The sequence below is a fragment of the Vespa mandarinia genome, chromosome 22, assembly GCF_050613455.1.
Source record: "Vespa mandarinia isolate Hongniang chromosome 22, ASM5061345v1, whole genome shotgun sequence".
Taxonomy (NCBI): domain Eukaryota; kingdom Metazoa; phylum Arthropoda; class Insecta; order Hymenoptera; family Vespidae; genus Vespa; species Vespa mandarinia.
In genome coordinates, this window is record NC_140831.1 from 3,984,322 (window position 1) to 4,002,500 (window position 18,179).

The 18,179-nt window shown below is 24.8% G+C and overlaps 1 protein-coding gene across 1 annotated transcript; it reads right to left on the minus strand.

Moving 5' to 3' along the window:
* Positions 1 to 2,490: 2,490 nt before the first annotated feature.
* LOC118447925 (uncharacterized) lies at positions 2,491 to 4,260 on the minus strand. The gene is made up of 3 exons (XM_085663598.1): positions 3,622 to 4,260; positions 3,191 to 3,349; positions 2,491 to 3,090 (listed from the first exon to the last, which is right to left on the minus strand). Exons 1-3 carry the CDS (start codon positions 4,258 to 4,260, stop codon positions 2,491 to 2,493), a joined length of 1,398 nt encoding a protein of 465 aa, XP_085519724.1.
* Between the last annotated feature and the right edge of the window lie 13,919 nt (positions 4,261 to 18,179).

Here is an 18,179-nt window from a genome sequence, read left to right on the forward strand (position 1 = left end):
ATAATAATAATAATATTAATAACAATAGTAACGTTAAAAAAAGTAATAGCGATAACAACCATAATGAAAGTGATAACAATAATATCGATAAAAACAATTATAAAGATAATAACGATTATGGTAACAGTAATAAGTATAATGTTGATAATAACGTTACTAACGATAATAATATTAACCATAATAACGCTAGTATTGTTAATAACAATTTATGATATTAACAATTATAATAATAACATTAATAATACCGATAAAAATAAAATTCTATATTATAATGAATGTAAAGATAATAACGATAGTAACAACAATAACGATAATAACGATAATGTTAATAATAATAATAATAAAAATAATAACAACGATGAAACGTTAATAATTATAATAACAATAATAACAATAATAACGGTTATAATGATAATAACATTATAACGTTAAAAGCGGTAATAACGATAATAACGATAATAACAAAAATAACAATAAAGACAGTAATATATATAATAACGATAAAGACGATAAAGATAATAACGATAATAATAATCCTAATTATAATAATAATAATATAAATAACGAAAATATCGAAGATAATAATAATAAGGTTTATAACGATAATGACCACAATGACGATAATGACGTGAATAACGGTAAAAAAAATTATAATAACAATAATAATAATAATAATAATAATAATAATAATAATAATAATAATAATAATAATAATAATAATAATAATAATAATAATAATAATAATAATAATAATAATAATAATAATAATAATAATAATAGTAATAATAATAATAATAATAACAATAACAATAACAATAATAATAATAATAATAATAATAATAATAATAATAATAATAATAATAATAATAATAATAATAATAATAATAATAATAATAATAATAATAATAACAATAACAATAACAATAGTAATAATAATAATAATAATAATAATAACAATAATAACAATAATAATAATAATAATAATAATAATAATAATAACAATAATAATAATATTTTTTTTTGATGGTCTGAGAATGCCAAACTTTACGCACTAACCCAGGGACCCTGCCCGCCAGAGGGACCTTTCCCCATTTGGGTCCCACTTAAATTTCTTTGAGTGTCGCGCTCACCGTTGGAATTGGCACTACCGACTAAACTTATATCCATCTTAGTGGCATAGTAAATCCATCCCGGCACCGCCATGTGGCATTATTTCAGGATGGCGCCACTGCTCCTTGTCACTCTTCGGCTCTACGTGGCAGGAACCTGGAGCAACGTTGGTTTCTCTTCTATGGGCCACCCATCTCCTTTTTCTTCTTGCTTAATATTGTCTTGACGTACCAGATCACCTTGTTCCACTCCTTCTGTCCACGCAGCATTTTCTCGACGGCGTTGTCCGGCGAGATGTCCCCGAGGTCGTGTTCCAAGGCTAGTCATTCGGCGCTTCACCGAGTACATATAAAAAACGTGTGGTGGGCGTCGTCGTTGATTGAGTCCCCATAGGGGCATTTGGCGTCTGCTACCTTCCTCATTCTAGCCAGGTAGGAGCAGAACGGGCCATGCCCTGTCAGGAATTGGGTGAGGTAGAAATCGACTTCTCCCGCCTCCCGATTTATGAGTCGAGCAGTCCATCTGCCCCTACGTTCCTGCTCCCATCTACTTTGCCAGGCCTTGATGCCGATAGACCTGGCGAACCTTGATGCCTCCTCCTTTCCCAGGACACACCTTTGCTGGTGTACGAATTGTACGAATTTCCTCTCCTGGGCTAATAGATCGATCGGCATTAGCCCGGCGACAACTACCACTGCCGGCTCTGAGGACGTGCGGTAAGAGCACGCTTTTCGGAGGGCGCATCTACTCTGTACCGCGGCTTTGCGTTTGCGGTATTTCTGTTTTCGCAGCGCCTCTGCCCATACTTACGCACCGTACAGCATCACTGATTCGGCGGCACTCATCAGTAGTCTCCTCATGCACGGCCGGGGACCGTTGACATTGGCCATGAGCATGCCCAGTGAGGCTACTACTTTTGCCGCCTTGTCGGCAGCCCTGATAATATGATATCCATAGTTATGCTTGTTGTCAAGCATAACCCCGCGATAGTTGAGAGCCGACTTAGACTGGACCGCCGCGTCTCCTACAATGAAGCTCCGCAAGATGTTGATGCGCTTTCTCGTAATTAGCACGATCTCTGTCTTCTGGGCTGCTAGAGATAGCCCGTGGTCTTCCATCCGGGAGGTAACTCTCCGCATGACCTGGTTAAGCAGCAACTGGGCCCCCTTCGTGTCTCTTGCGGTTATGACAATTGCAATGTCATCCTCGTACCCAACCAAGAAAGTAACTTCTGGGACTGCCATACGAAAGATAAGATCGTAGAATATATTCCATATATCCAGTCTCAGTATGGAACCCTGGGCTGTCCCCGATGTCAATTCCAAGCTTCTTGGACCAACACTCATGTTGTATTCTAGGAAGCGCTCGTTTAGGTAATCGTCAATGATTCGGAGTAGGTACTTCGGAACGCCGAAATTCGAGCGCTTCCCTTATCAGGTCCCACCTGACGGAGTTGAAGGCATTTCTCACGTCTAAGGTGGCCATCAGGCACAGAGGTCGAGTTCGATCATTGCGTCGCTCCATCATTTTAGCGGCCGTGACCACCTCCTGGATTGCGTGGATGGTGGAGAGGTCGGATCGGAATCCGTACTGGCGGCCGGCAAGATACCCCGCTGCCTTCACGACTGCGTGCAGTCTTGACCTTAGCAGCTCCTCCAGGAGTTTTCCAGCCGTATCGAGCATACAAATAGGCCTGTATGATGAAGCTGCCCCTATTGGACCTTTGCCCTTGCTAATGAGCACAAGCCTCGCTTTCTTCCATGAAGCGGGGAAGATGACCCCTCTGAGGCACGTGTTGTACATGTTCAGCAAGAGCTCAGGGTGACTTTGCGCGACGACCTTAATTATTTCTGCTGGAAGTCTGTCTGGACCAGGAGCTTTCTTGTTCCGCATAGAAGATTCGGCCCTGAGTAGCTCTTCTTCCGTGAATTGCGGTACCTCGCTTATTCCGGGCGCATCCAAGCTGATCTCTCTCTTCGGCTGTGGGGGGAATAGAGTTTGCACGATGTGATCCAACGTCCTCACGTCCTGAGGGGTCCATTTCGTGTTAGTCCACAGCTTGCGAGTGACGATGAAGTACCTTAATCCCCACGGATTCTGGTCGACATCCAGGCACAGCTCCTACCAGCACGGTCGTTGACTGGCCTTGATGGTCCTCTTTAAGGCTTTCTTGGCCGCTTGATAGTCGGCGGCCAAAGGAGCAGCGTCGTGGTCGCGTCTCTTCGCTCGTTGTGCTAAACTGCGTAGCCTTAAGCACTTCTTACGAAGATCTGCGCTTTCGTTCGTCCACCAGTATACAGGGCGCCTCTACCGTTTCGCGCCATTCTTTGGCACTGCTATCGCACAAGCCTTTTGGATGTGCTGTATGGTTGCTGCGCTAATCAACCTGGCCTGTGCGGGTGGCGATTGACTCGAGGAAGTACTTTGTTGGGATCTCCATCCTTCCTCTATGACCGAAGACTGCCTCTCTCAATACATTCTTGTAATGTTCCTCCGCGGGGGTCACTTTACACTTGTCACGGCTGGCCTCCTATCATGTACATCGAATAGGATGTACTTGTGATCGCTCCCGGTATAATCTTCGATCACCTGCCAGCCAGCGACTTTTGCCACAAGGTGTTCGCTGGCTAGAGAGACATCCGGGATCGTCTCTCTGTAGCCAGGCCTGCGGAATGTTAACGTCGAACCTGTGTTGAGTACTGATAGCTCCAGTCTCGACGCCACCTCCATGATACGTCTTCCTCTGGAGTCCGGCCTGACCTCCCCCCATTCGAGAGCTTTGGCATTGAGGTCTCCAGCCACAATGACATCTCCTTGCATTTCTCGCAGCGCGTCATCCAGATCGTCCAGTTTGATCTGGAAGTCGTCTATCCGGTCGTTCGGAGTGAGATATACACTGACATAAGTCGTCGAGTTATGTCTCACCCAAACGTAACTGCGTCCGGATCCTTGGTCCGACACATGTATTAGTCGGGGATCTGGGATCCAGATGGCCGCGGTGCCCAATTTGTCTGCGTACCATCCTACTCCTGCCCTGTCCTGGTGCTGTTCGCTGATTAGAACAACATCAGCTTTTTTCTCAGAGCAAAGCTGGGCTAGAAGGTGATGCGCCGTCCTGCTCCTATACAGGTTACCCTGAAGTACTCTCATCCTTTTTTCTCTACTTTTTTGCTGTTTCAAGGGCCTCCTGGAAAGCTTTACAAACCCTTGATCCCGCCAGGTACTTCCTAGTTTCAACACCGCTCTTTGAGGACAAGAAGCAAGTAGGCTCGCTGATCTTGCAACCTTTGATCTTGTGCCCCGTGCTGCCACAATAATAGCAAACTTTACTGCGACCAGGTCCCTTGTACGAGGCACTATAGTGACCATAGTCGAGACAGCAATAGCATCGCCTCACTTCTGCCCGTCGCATGACGCTGCAGCTGATGAAACCGATCAGCACTCGGCCGGCCTTTAAAAGCTGCGCAACTGCTTCCTCTTCTATTTTGACTAGGGCCAGGCGTTGTTGTCTTGCGTTGGGGTTCGTAATCTTAATTTCGATTTTCCCCGCGTAGTCTGGCAGGGTCCACTTTAGGGCCTCCTCGACTTCTATCGACGAGGTGCAGCAGTCACAGTCCTGTATTTCCAGAGTAGCTCTAGGGACTAGTTCCGTGATGCTGCTCGTTTCTCCTACCTCTTTTCTCAGGGTTTCCGCGAATGAGGCCCTTATATCTATAGTGGTCTTCTTTAGTTCGAGGAGAAGCCCTCCGGTTCTAGTCTGCCGGAACGATCTAATGTCTACCCCTGAGGCGCTGGTCTTGATGCGCTGGTGGATGACTCCGACTACGTCTGCGTAAGATTTTCCTTGCGCAGGTTTCAGGAGGATTGCGTCCGGCCTAATACTCTTTCTCGGCATATCCTCCGATTTGTTCGACTTCTTTTTCTCCTGATATAGGTGTTTCGTCGCCTTCGTCTCTGGTTTCTCCTTATTTCATTTCTTCTTCACGACCTCCGTCCACATGGTAGATTCGGTTGTCCTAGACTCTTGTCTCGGTCTTTTGAGGGTTTCTTCAGACAACTGCGCCGGGCTTGAGGCTACTCTCTTAACTGCGCTGGGCTCAGTCGTAGAATTTGCCCGAGGGCTCTGTGAAACTCGGGTGAGGTTCCTCGCTCCCATATTGACCTTTTTTCGAGATTTATACATAAACTCGAGACTGTCAATGATGTCCTCAAATTCTGGCAGACCTTGCTTAATAGCGTTGTTCACGTTTGGCTGTCTAGTAATAGCAGACTTCATTTTAGCAAGGAGGGATTTCGCTTGCGCGAATTTCTCACTCCCTCCATCATGGGTTGTCCCCTTCGCAGGCTGGATAGGTGCGGTCAAGCCGGAGAGCCGAAAGCCATCAACGGCCCTGGCAGACCTCTGCCATTCCTCCAACTGGCCATCTTCATATTTTACCTTTCCTGGCACTTTCGTCACACCGCAGACCAGGTCGCCTATCTGTGGTGCACTTCCTGATGCATTATCCAGAGCTGGGGCCAGATTTCCTACCCCAAACTCCTGCCAGATGCTGGATAACGACGGCGCGTTGCCTGCCCTACCACCACCAGACAACGCCGAGGCGTGGGTGTCCCTCCCACGCCAGCTATTATCATTCGCTGTACTATTCATGATGAGTAATGTACTTTTGGGAGGTAAGTTCCCCAATAGAATGGATAAGAAAGGAAGGAAGCTAGAGTGTAAGAGAAAGAATAGAAAAATATATGATAAGAGAAAAAAGGAAGGAATAGCCGTTCGATCACATTCACACGCCATTCACACAGTCCCTTCTAGTCGCCCCTTACGACAAACAGGGTGTACTGTGGGAGCATTCTACTTCCCCCTACCCACTGGGGGGAATAATAATAATAATAATAATAATAATAATAATAATAATTATAATAATAATTATAATAATAATAATAATAATAACAATCATAATAATAATAATAATAATAATCTCTAAACAGAGAGGTGGGGGAGGTCGGCTTCTACATCACTCGATTCTTTCACAGGGCATAATCTGTTCTGCTCCTACCTCGCAAAAATGAGGAAGGTAGCAGACGGCAACTACCCCTATGACGACACGACCTTCGACGACGCTCACCACACATCCGTCAAATGTGATAGGTGGAGTGTCTTAGGACTCGCCTTGGAGCAAGACCTCGGAAAAATCGCTTCAGACAACATTGTCGAGAAAATACTCCGAGGTCAGCAGGAGTGGAAGAAGGTGGTCCGGTACGTCAGGACAACCTTGTACAGTAAAAAGATGGAGATGGGTGGCACATAGACGTGCCCCAAACGTAGCACCAAGCTCCCGCCCAGTAGAGCCGAAGGGTGAGTCCCGTAATGGGACCTGATGCAGTAGCGCCATCCCGAAGTAATGTCACAGGGCGGTGCCGGGATGGTTTCACTATGCCACAAGGCGTACATGAGCTTAGTCGTTAGTGCCTATTCCAAAGGTGAGCCCGACACTCCAGGGACCTCAAAGGAGGAACCAAAGAGTGAAGGGCACCACTGGCGGACGGGGTCCATGGGTTAGTGCGTAAAGATTGTCATTCTCAGACCATCAAAAAAAAAAGAAATTATTATTGTTATTATTATTATTATTAATATTGCTATTGTTAATATTATTATTATTGTTATTGTCATTATTATTATTATTTTTATTATTATTATTATTATTAATATTATTAGTATTATTATTATTACTTTTACTAATAATATTATTGTTATAATTATTATTATTATTATCAGTATTATTATCCTTATTATTATTGTTATTATTATTATTATTATTTTTATTATTTCTGTTAAAGTTATTAATATTATTATAGTTATTGTTATTATTATAAATACTGCTATTGCTATTAGTTTTATTATTGTTATTGTTGTTAATACTGTTATAGTTATTGTTATTATTATTATTATTATTATTATTATTATTATTATTATTATTATGATTATTAATGTTATTGTCATTGTTACTATTGTTACTATTGTTATTATTATTATTATTGTCATTGTTATTATTATTATTATTATTATTATTATTAGTACTATTATTAATGTTATTGTTACTATTATTGTTATTGATATGATTATTATTATTTGCCATGGTTCTTACTATTGATATTGTTATTGCTATTATTATTATTATTATTATTGTTATTGTCATTATTATCACTATTGTGATTGTTATAATAATTATAATTTTTATTGTTATTATTATTTTTTTTGCTATTGTTATTAATATTATTATTGTTATTGTAAATATAATTTATATTGTTTTTGTTATTTCTATTATTATTGTTATTATTATTATTATTGATATTTTTATTGTTATTGTTATTGTTATTATTATAGTTAATGTTATTGTCATTATTACTATTATTCTTATCGTTATTATTATTAATGATTTTGTTATTATTAAAATTATTGTTACAGTTATTATTATTATTATTGCTATTGTTATTATTATTGTTTTTTATATTGTTATGATTATTATTATTCTAATTGTTATTATTATTATTATGGTTAATGTAATAGTTAACATTATTTTTATTGATATTTTTATTTTTATTCTTATTGATATTGTCGTTACTATTACTATTGTTATTGTTATTATTATTATTACTGTTATTGTTATGATGATGATTATTGCTATTATTATTATTATTGCTAATGTTATTATTATTATTATTCTATTAGTTATTATTATTGTTATTGTTATTATTATTTTTTTGTTATTGTTATTACTATGTTTATAGTTTTCTTTATTACTATTATTATTGTTATTGTCATTATTATTATTATTCTAATTTTTATTATTATAGATAATGATATTATAATTGTTATTGATATTGTTATTATTATTATTATTTTTGTTGTTCTTATTATTGCTATTGATATTGTTATTATTATTATTATTGTATTAATTATAATTATTGTTTTAGTTATTTTATTGTTATTGTCATTTTTATTATTATTATTACTTTTATTGATATTATTATTATTATTGTTAATGTTAATATAATTATTGTTATTGTTATTGTTATTATTATTGTCTTTATCATTATCATTGTTATTGGTACTATTATGATTGTTGCTAATGTTAATATTATTATGATTGTTATTGTTATTAATATTATTATTGATATAGTTATTAATATTATTATTGTTATTTTTAATATAATTATTATTGTTATCGTAATTATTAATATTGTTGTTATTGACATTATTCTTATTATTGTTCTTGTTATTGTTATTATTATTATTTTTACTGTCATTATTATTATTATTGTCATTTTTATTATTATTATTATTGTAATTGTTATTAATATTATTATTGTTATTGTTATTATTAATAGTATTGCCATTGTAAATAATATTATTAATGTTATTGTCATTATTATTATTTTTGTTATTGCTATATTATTATTATTATTATAGTTATTGTTATTATTATTATTATTGTTACTGTTATTATTATTATTATTGTTACTATTATTTTTATTATTAATGTTATTGTTATTTTTATTGTTATTGTTATTATTATTATTATAGTTATTAATATTATTACTATTATTATTATTGTTACTCTTATTATTATTATTTTTATTATTTCTGTTAAAGCTATTATTATTATTATTATTACTATTATTATTATTATTATTACTGTTATTATTATTATTATTGTTAATATTATTAGTGTTATTATTTTTACAGTTATTATTATTATTTTTGTTATAATTATTATTATTATTAATATAATTATCATTATCCATATTATTATTATTATTATTATTATCATTAATATTATTACTATTTCTGTTAAAGTTGTTATTATTCACATTGTCAATATTATTGTTATTATTATTTCTGTTGACATAATTATTATTATTTTTATTGTTATAATTACTGTTATTTTTTCTGTTATTATTATTATTATTGTTATTGTTATTGTCATAATTACTGTTATTGTTATTGCTATTATTACTCTTACTGTTGTTATTATTATTAATATTATCTTTATTGTTATTATTATTGTTATTGTTCTGATTATTATTATTGCTTTTGTTCTTACTATTGATATTGTAATTGTTATTATTATTATTATTGTAATTGTCATTATTATAGTTATTGTCATTATTATTACTATTGTGAATGTTATAAAAATTATAATTGTTATTGTAATAATTATTTTTATTGCTATTGTTATTGATATTATTGTTAGTGTTATTATAATTTATATTTTTTTTGCTATTTCTATTAATATTGCCATTGTTATTATTCTTATTTTTGATATTTTCATTGCTATTGTTGTTGTTATTATTATAGTTATTGTTATTATCATTATTATTATTATTCTTATCGATATTATTATTAATGTTTTTGTTATCATTAATATTACTTTTATTGTTATTGTTATTATTACTGCTATTGTTATTATTATTGTTTTTGATATTGTTAGTATTATTATATTTATTGTTATTATTATTATTATGATTAATGTAATGTTGAATATTATTTTAATTGTTGTTATTATTATTATTCTGATTTTTATTGTTATTACTACCACAATTGTTATTGTTATTATTACTATTATTCTTATTGTTATGATAATGATAATTGCTTTTGTTACTATTATTATTTTTTTTTGTTATTATTGTTATTATTCATACTATTATTATTATTGCTATTGTTATTATTATTGTTATTTTTATTATTATTATTATTCTTATTGTTATGATAATGATAATTGCTTTTGTTATTATTTTTCTTTTTTTTTATTATTATTGTTATTATTCATACTATTATTATTATTGCTCTTGTTATTATTATTGTTATTTTTTTATTATTATTGTTATTATTCATACTATTATTATTATTGCTATTGTTATTATTATTGTTATTTTTATTATTATTATTACTCTAATTGTTATTATTATTGTTATTGTTATTTTTTTTATTTTTGATATTGTTATTATTATTATTCTTATTGTTATTATTATTATTATTTTTATTTGTTTTTATTATTATTATTGCACATGTTATTGTATTTGCTATTATTATTGTTATTATTATCATTATTGTTTATTTTATTATTATTATTATTATTATTATTATGTATATTTTTATTATGATTATTGCAAATTTTAAAATTATTATGAATGTTACTGTTATTCTTATTATTATTGCTATTGTTAACATTATTATCATTGTTATTTTTATTATTATTATTATTGCTATTGCTAATATTATTATCATTGTTATTTTTATTATTATTATTATTGCTATATGTATTATTATTATTATATTTATTGTTATTATTATTATTATTTTTGTTACTATTATTATCGCTATCGTTACAATTATTATTAGTGTTATTGTTATTATTATTATTATTATTATTATTATTATTATTATTATTATTATTATTAGTGTTATTGTTATTATTATTATTATTATTATTATTATTATTATTATTGTTATTATTATTATTATTATTATTATTATTATTATTATTATTATTATTGCTACTTTTCTTATTTCTGTTATTGTTATTAGGTTTATTATTATTATTGTTATTGTTATTATCGCTATCGTTATAATTATTATTGATGTTATAGTTATTATTATTATTATTTTTATTGACATTATTATTATCATTACTGCTGTTATTATTACTATTATAATATGATTAGTATTATTATTATTAGTGATATTATTAATATTATCGTCATCTTAATAATTAATATTATTAATATTATGTTCATCATTTTTATTTTTATTATTATTTTTATAATCATTATTATTTTTGTTACTGTTACAATTATTATTATTGATACTGTTATTATTATTACTTTTGCTATTGTTATTATTATTATTATTGTTATTGTTATCATTAATATTATCGCTATTGTTATAAATATAATTTTTGTTATGGTTACTATTATTAATATTGTATTTGTTCTTACTATTTTTATTGTTATTGTTATTAATGTTATTGTTATTGTAATTATTAATATTATTGTCATTCGTAATGTTGTTATTATTATTATTGTAATTTTTATTGTTAGTGTTATTGTTATTATTATTGTTATTGTTATTGTTATTATTAATGTTATTCTTATCGTTAGTACTGCTATTATTTTTGTTATTATTTATGTTATTGTTATTGTTATTATTACTTTTATTTTTATTGTTATCATTATTGTTATTGATATTGTTATTGTTATTGGAATAATTATTAGTGTTGTTATTATTAACATTATTGTCATTGTTATTGTTATGATTATTACTATTATTATTATTATAATTATTATTATTATTATTAATATTATTATTACTATTAGTATTATTATTACTATTATTATTATTGTTATTATTATCATTATTAACAGAATTATTATTATTATTATTATTATTGATATTGTTTTCATTAATATCATTATTATTGATACTGTTACTATTATTATTACCGTTATTGTTATTACAATTTTTATTATTATTATTACTTTTATTATCATTATTTTTGTTATTATTATTAATTTTGTTATTTATATTATTATTAATATTGTTGTTGTTATTATTATTGCTATTGTTATTATTATTATTATAGTCATTGTTATTATTATTACTATTGTTATTGTTATTATTACTATTACTGCTATTGTTATTATTATTATTTTTGTTATTGTTATTATTTTTTCTATTGTTATTATCAGTTTTATTGTTATTGATATTGTTAAGATTATATATTTTCTTATTATTATTCTTATTGGTATAATTATTTTTATTGTTACTTTTATTATTATTATTATTGTTATTGTTATTATTATTATTTTCGCTATTGATATTGTTATTATTATCGTTAATGTTATTACTATTGTTATAATTTTATTATAATTATTGTTATCGTTACTATTGTAATTGTTATTGTTATTAGTATTGTTATTGTTATTATTATTGTTATTGCTATTATTATTATTGTGGTTGTTATTATTATCGTTATTGTTATTAATATTGTTATTGCTATTGTTATTGACATTATTATTGTAACTGTTATTTTTACTATTATTACTATTGGTATTGTTATTACTATTGTTATTGTTATTATTATTATTAATGTTATTGTTATTATTATTATTTTTATTGTTATTGTTATTATTATGGTTATTGTTATTATTACTATTATTGTTATTGTTCTTGTTATTATTATTGTCATTATTATTATTATTATTATAATTATTGTTATTATTATTATTTTATTATTATTAATATTATTGTATTGTTAGTAGTCAATGTTATTGTTATTATTAACATTATTATTATTATTGTTCTTGTTATTATTATTATTATTATTATTATTATTATTATTATTAGTATTATTATTGTTATTATTATTGTTAAAATTATTGTTATTGTTATTGTTATTGTTATTGTTATTGATATGATTATTGATATTGTTATTATTAATATTGTTGTTGTTACCACTATCGTTATTGTTATTATCACAATTATTGTCATTGTCTACATTGTTGTTATTTTTATTATTATTGTTATTGTTACTATTTTTGTTATTATTATTGTTATTATTATTATTATTTTTATTTTTATTATTATTATTATTATTGTTGTTATTTTTATTATAGTTACTGCTTTTATTATTATTATTGTTATTGTTATTGGTATTATTATTATTATTGTTATTGTTATTATCATTATTTTTGTTATTGTTATTGCTATTAATATTGTATTGTTATATTACTAATATTGTTATGGTTAATATTATTATTATCGCTGTTGTTATTATTATTATTCTTGTTATTATGCTTATTAATATTATTCTTATTATTGTTACTGATATTATTATTATTATTGTTACTGTTAATGTTATTATTATTTCAATTGTTATTATTATTGTTACTGCTATTATTATTATTGTTATTGTTAGTATTAATATTATTGCAATTGTTGTGATTAACGTTAGTGATATTGCTATTATTACTATTATTGATGTTTTTATTATTATTGTTATTGTTATTACTATTATAATTGTTATTGTTATTGCTATTATTATTATTATTGTTATTGTTTTTTGTATTGTTGCTGTTATTATTCTTATTCTTATTATTATTATTATTATTATTATTCTTGTTATTGTTATTATTATTGAAATTATATCTATTATTGTTATTGTTATTATTACTGTTTGTGTATTTATTATTATTATGCTTGTTGTTGTTATTATTGTTATTGTTATTATTATTATTATCATTATCATTGTTATTATTATCATTATTGTTATTATTATTTTTGTCATTGTTACTATTATTTTTATTATTATTTTTATTATTATTATTATTGTTATTTTTATCATTATTATTATTGTCATTGTTATTGTTATTATTATTGTTATTGTTATTGTTACTATAATTGTCACTATCACTGTTATTCGTATTGTTATTGTTTTTATTATTGTTAATGTTAATATCATTATTGTTACTTTTGGTATTATTATTATTGCAATATTTGTTCTTAATTATATTGATATTGTTATTATTATTGGTATTGTTATAGCCATTATTATTATTGTTATTGTTCCTGTTATGATTATTTGTATTGTTATTATTGTTTTTATTATTGCAATTGCTATTGTTGTTATTATTCTTATTGTAATTATTATTATTATTGTTATAGTTATTATTATTATTATTGTTATTGTTATTATAATTTTTATTGTTATTATTGTTATTATTGTTATTGTTATTTTTATTACTAGTGATATTATTATTATTATAATTATTATTATTGTTATTGTTATTATTATTTTTATTGCTATTGTTATTATGATTATATTTGTTATTGTTATTTTTATTATTATTGATATTATTTTCATTAATATCATTATTATAGTTACTGTTATGATTGCTAACACCCTTACTGTTATTACAATTTTTATTGTTATTATTATCGTTATTATTATTATTATTGTTATTTTTCTTGTTATTTTTAATGTTGTTATTATTATTATTATTAATGTTACTATTATTATTATCTGTTATTTATATTATTATTATATTATTATTGTTACTGTTATTATTATTGTTACTCTAATTTTCATTATTATTGTTATTATTATTAATATTTTTATTTTTATTATTATTATTGTTATTGTTGTTATTATTGTTGCTATTGTTATTGTTATTATTATAATCATTGTTATAATTATTATTATTGTTATTGCTATTATAACTATTATCGCTATTGCTTTTATTATTATTTTGTTTTTGTTATTATTTTTGTTATTGAGATTATTATGTTTATTATTATTGACATTGTTATTATTATAGATATTCTTTATATTATTCTTATTTTCATTATTATTATTATTATTACAGTTACTGTTATTTTCATTATTATTGTTATTGATATTGTAATTATTATCGTTATTGTTATTATTATTGTTATTGTACTTATTGTTATTATTGTTATTGTAATTATTATTAATGGTATTGTTATTATAATTATTATTGTTATTGTTATTGTTATTATTACTTTTAATGTTATTGTTATTTTTTTTGTAGTTATTATTATCGTTACTTTTATTAATATTGTTATCGTAATTGTTATTATTCTTATCATTGATATTGTTATTATTATTTTTGTTTTGGTATAGTTATTATTATTGTTATTGTTATTATGATTATTGATTTTGTTATTATTTTAATTATTGATATGTTATTATTATTGTTATTATTATTGTTATTATTAATACTATTGTTATTGATATTATTATTATTAATGATATAGTAATTATTATTAGTATTGTTATTTTCAATATTATTAAAATTGTTATTGTTATTATTATTATTATTGTCATGGTTATTACATTAATTATTTGTATTGTTATTATTACTATTATAGATATCAGTATAATAATTATTATTTTTGTTAATGTTATTATTGTTGATATTGTAATTTTTATCATTAATGTTATTGTCTTTATTATTGTTATTTTTATTATTATTTTTAATATTATTGTTATTGTTATTATTTATATTGTTGTTATTGTTGTTATTATTGTTATTGTTATTATTATTGAAATTGTTATTATTATTATTAATATTGTTATTGTTATTAGTATTATTATTATTATTAATATTGTTATTGTTATTATTGGAGTTATTGTTATTATTATTATTATTATTATTATTATTTTTGTTATTGTTATTATTATAGTTATTGTTATTATTATTGTTATTGTTATTATTATTGATATTGTTATCATTATTACTATTGTTATTTTTATTATTATTGTTATTTTTATTATTATTATTATTGCTACTGTTATTGTTATTAATATTGTTATTGATAGTATTATTATTATTGTTTTTGATATAGTTATTATTATTCTAATTGTTATTATTATTATTATTTTTATTGTTATCAGTATTATTGATATTGTTATTTTTATTATTGTTAATGATATCATTATTGTTACTGTTATTTTTATTATTATTATTATTATTGTTATTGATTTCATTATTATTACTGTCATTTTTATTATTATTATTATTGTTTTTGTTATTGTTATAACTAATATTATCGTTCTTGTTATTATTATTAATATTGATATTGTTATGATAATTATTATTGTTATTGTTATTGTTATTATTATTATTATTGTTATAATAATAATTATTATTATTGCTGTTTTATAGTTATTATTATTATTATTGTTATTATTATTATTACTGTTGTTATTATTATGGTTATTGTTATCATTACCATTATTATCATTGTTACTATTATTATTATTGTTATCGTTATTGTTATTATTATTGTTGTTGTTATTATTTTTGTTATTGTTATTATCATTATTGTTGTTGTTATTATCAATTTATTGTTATTTATATTTGTTATTGTTATTAATATTGTTATTGTCATGGTTATTATAATTATTATTGTCATGTTTAATATTATTAATATTGCCACAGTTATTAGTTATTATTATTATTAGTGTTATTGTTATTAATATTATTATTGTTGTGTTATTATTATTATTACTATTATTATTATTATTGTTATTGCTATTATTATTATTATTGATATTATTATTATTATTGTTATTGTTATTTTTATTATTATTGTTATTGTTATTATTATTATTATTGCTGTTATCATTATTATTAATGATATTATCATTAATATTATTATTGCTATTGTTATTGTGATTATTTTTGTTATTGTTATTAATATTATATTGATATTGTTATTATTATTATTATTATTATTGTTATTGTTATTATTATTAACGTTATTGTTATTACAATTGTTATTGCTATTATTTTTATTCTTATTGTCATTGTTATTAATATAATTAACGTTATTGTTATTACAATTGTTATTGTTATTATTTTTATTAATGTTATTTTTATTTTTATTGTTATTGTTATTATTATTGTTATTGTTATTAATATTGGTATTTTTATTATTATTATTATTTTTGTGGTTATTATTTTTCTAATTGTTATTAATTTTATTATAGTCATCGATATTATTATTATTGTTATTGTCATTATTTCTATTATTGCTAATGTTATTACTATTACTTATGTTCTTTTTATTATTTTTGTTATTGTTTTTATTTTTTTGTTTTTATTGATATTGTTATTATTATTGGTAATTTTATTATTTTTGTTATTATTATTATTATTGTTAGAGACATTGTTATTATTATTGTTATTGTTATTATTATTAACATTTTTATTGTTATTGTTATTCTTATCGTTATTGTTATTATTAGCGTTATTCTTATTATTCTTATTTTTGTTAATGTTATTATTCATATTATTGTTATTATTGTTATTGTTATTGTTATTTTTGGAGTTACTGTTATTATTATTATTATTATTGTTATTGATATTGTTATTATTATTATTAATGTTATTATTATTATTAGTGTTATTATTATTATTGATATTGTTATTATTATTATTGTTATTTTTATTATTATTATTATTGTTATTGTTAAGTTCTTTATTGTTATTTTTATTATTATTGTTATTGTTATTATTATTATTATTGTTATTTTTATTATTATCGTTATTAATATTATTATTGTTATTGTGATTGTAATTATTATTTTTGTTGTTATTATTTTTATTATTGTTATTATTATTATAATTGTTACAATTATTATTATCGTTATTAATATTATTATTATATTGTTATTGCAATTGTTTTTATTATCGTTATTAATATTATTATTATATTGTTGTTGTTTTTGTTATTATTATAGTTATTGTTATTATTATTATTAATGTTATTATTATTAATATTGTTATTTTTATTATTATGATTACTCTTGTTGTTATTATTAATGCTATTGATATTATTATAATTATAGCCATTTTTTATTGTTATTATTATCCTTATAGTTATTATTATTGTTATTGTTATTATAATACTAATTGTTATTGTTATAATTATTGCTATTGTTATCGTTATTATTGTTATTGTTACTGTTATTATTATTGTTATATATTATTGTTGTTATTGGTATTATTATTGTTATTGTTAATTTTATTGTTATTGTTAATGTTATTATTATTGTTATTGTTATTATTATTGATATTGTTATTACTATTTTTATTGTTATTGTTATTATTATTACTGTTGTTGTATTTATTAATATTATTTTTATTGTTATTGTTCTAATATTGTTAATGTTATGATTATGGATATTGTTATTATTATTAGTATTGTTGTTATTATTATCGTTATTTTGTCATTACCATTATTGTCACTGCTACTATTATTGTTATTGTTTATATTATGTTATTGTTATTTACACATTTATTGTTATTGTTATTATTAATATTATTATTGTTATTGTTATTTATGTTGTTATTGTTATTGTTATTATTATAATTATTATTGTAATTGTTATTATTATTATTGTTATTCTCATTATTATTATTACTGCTACTGTTATTATTATTGTTATTGTTATTGTTATTGGTATTATTATTATTATTTT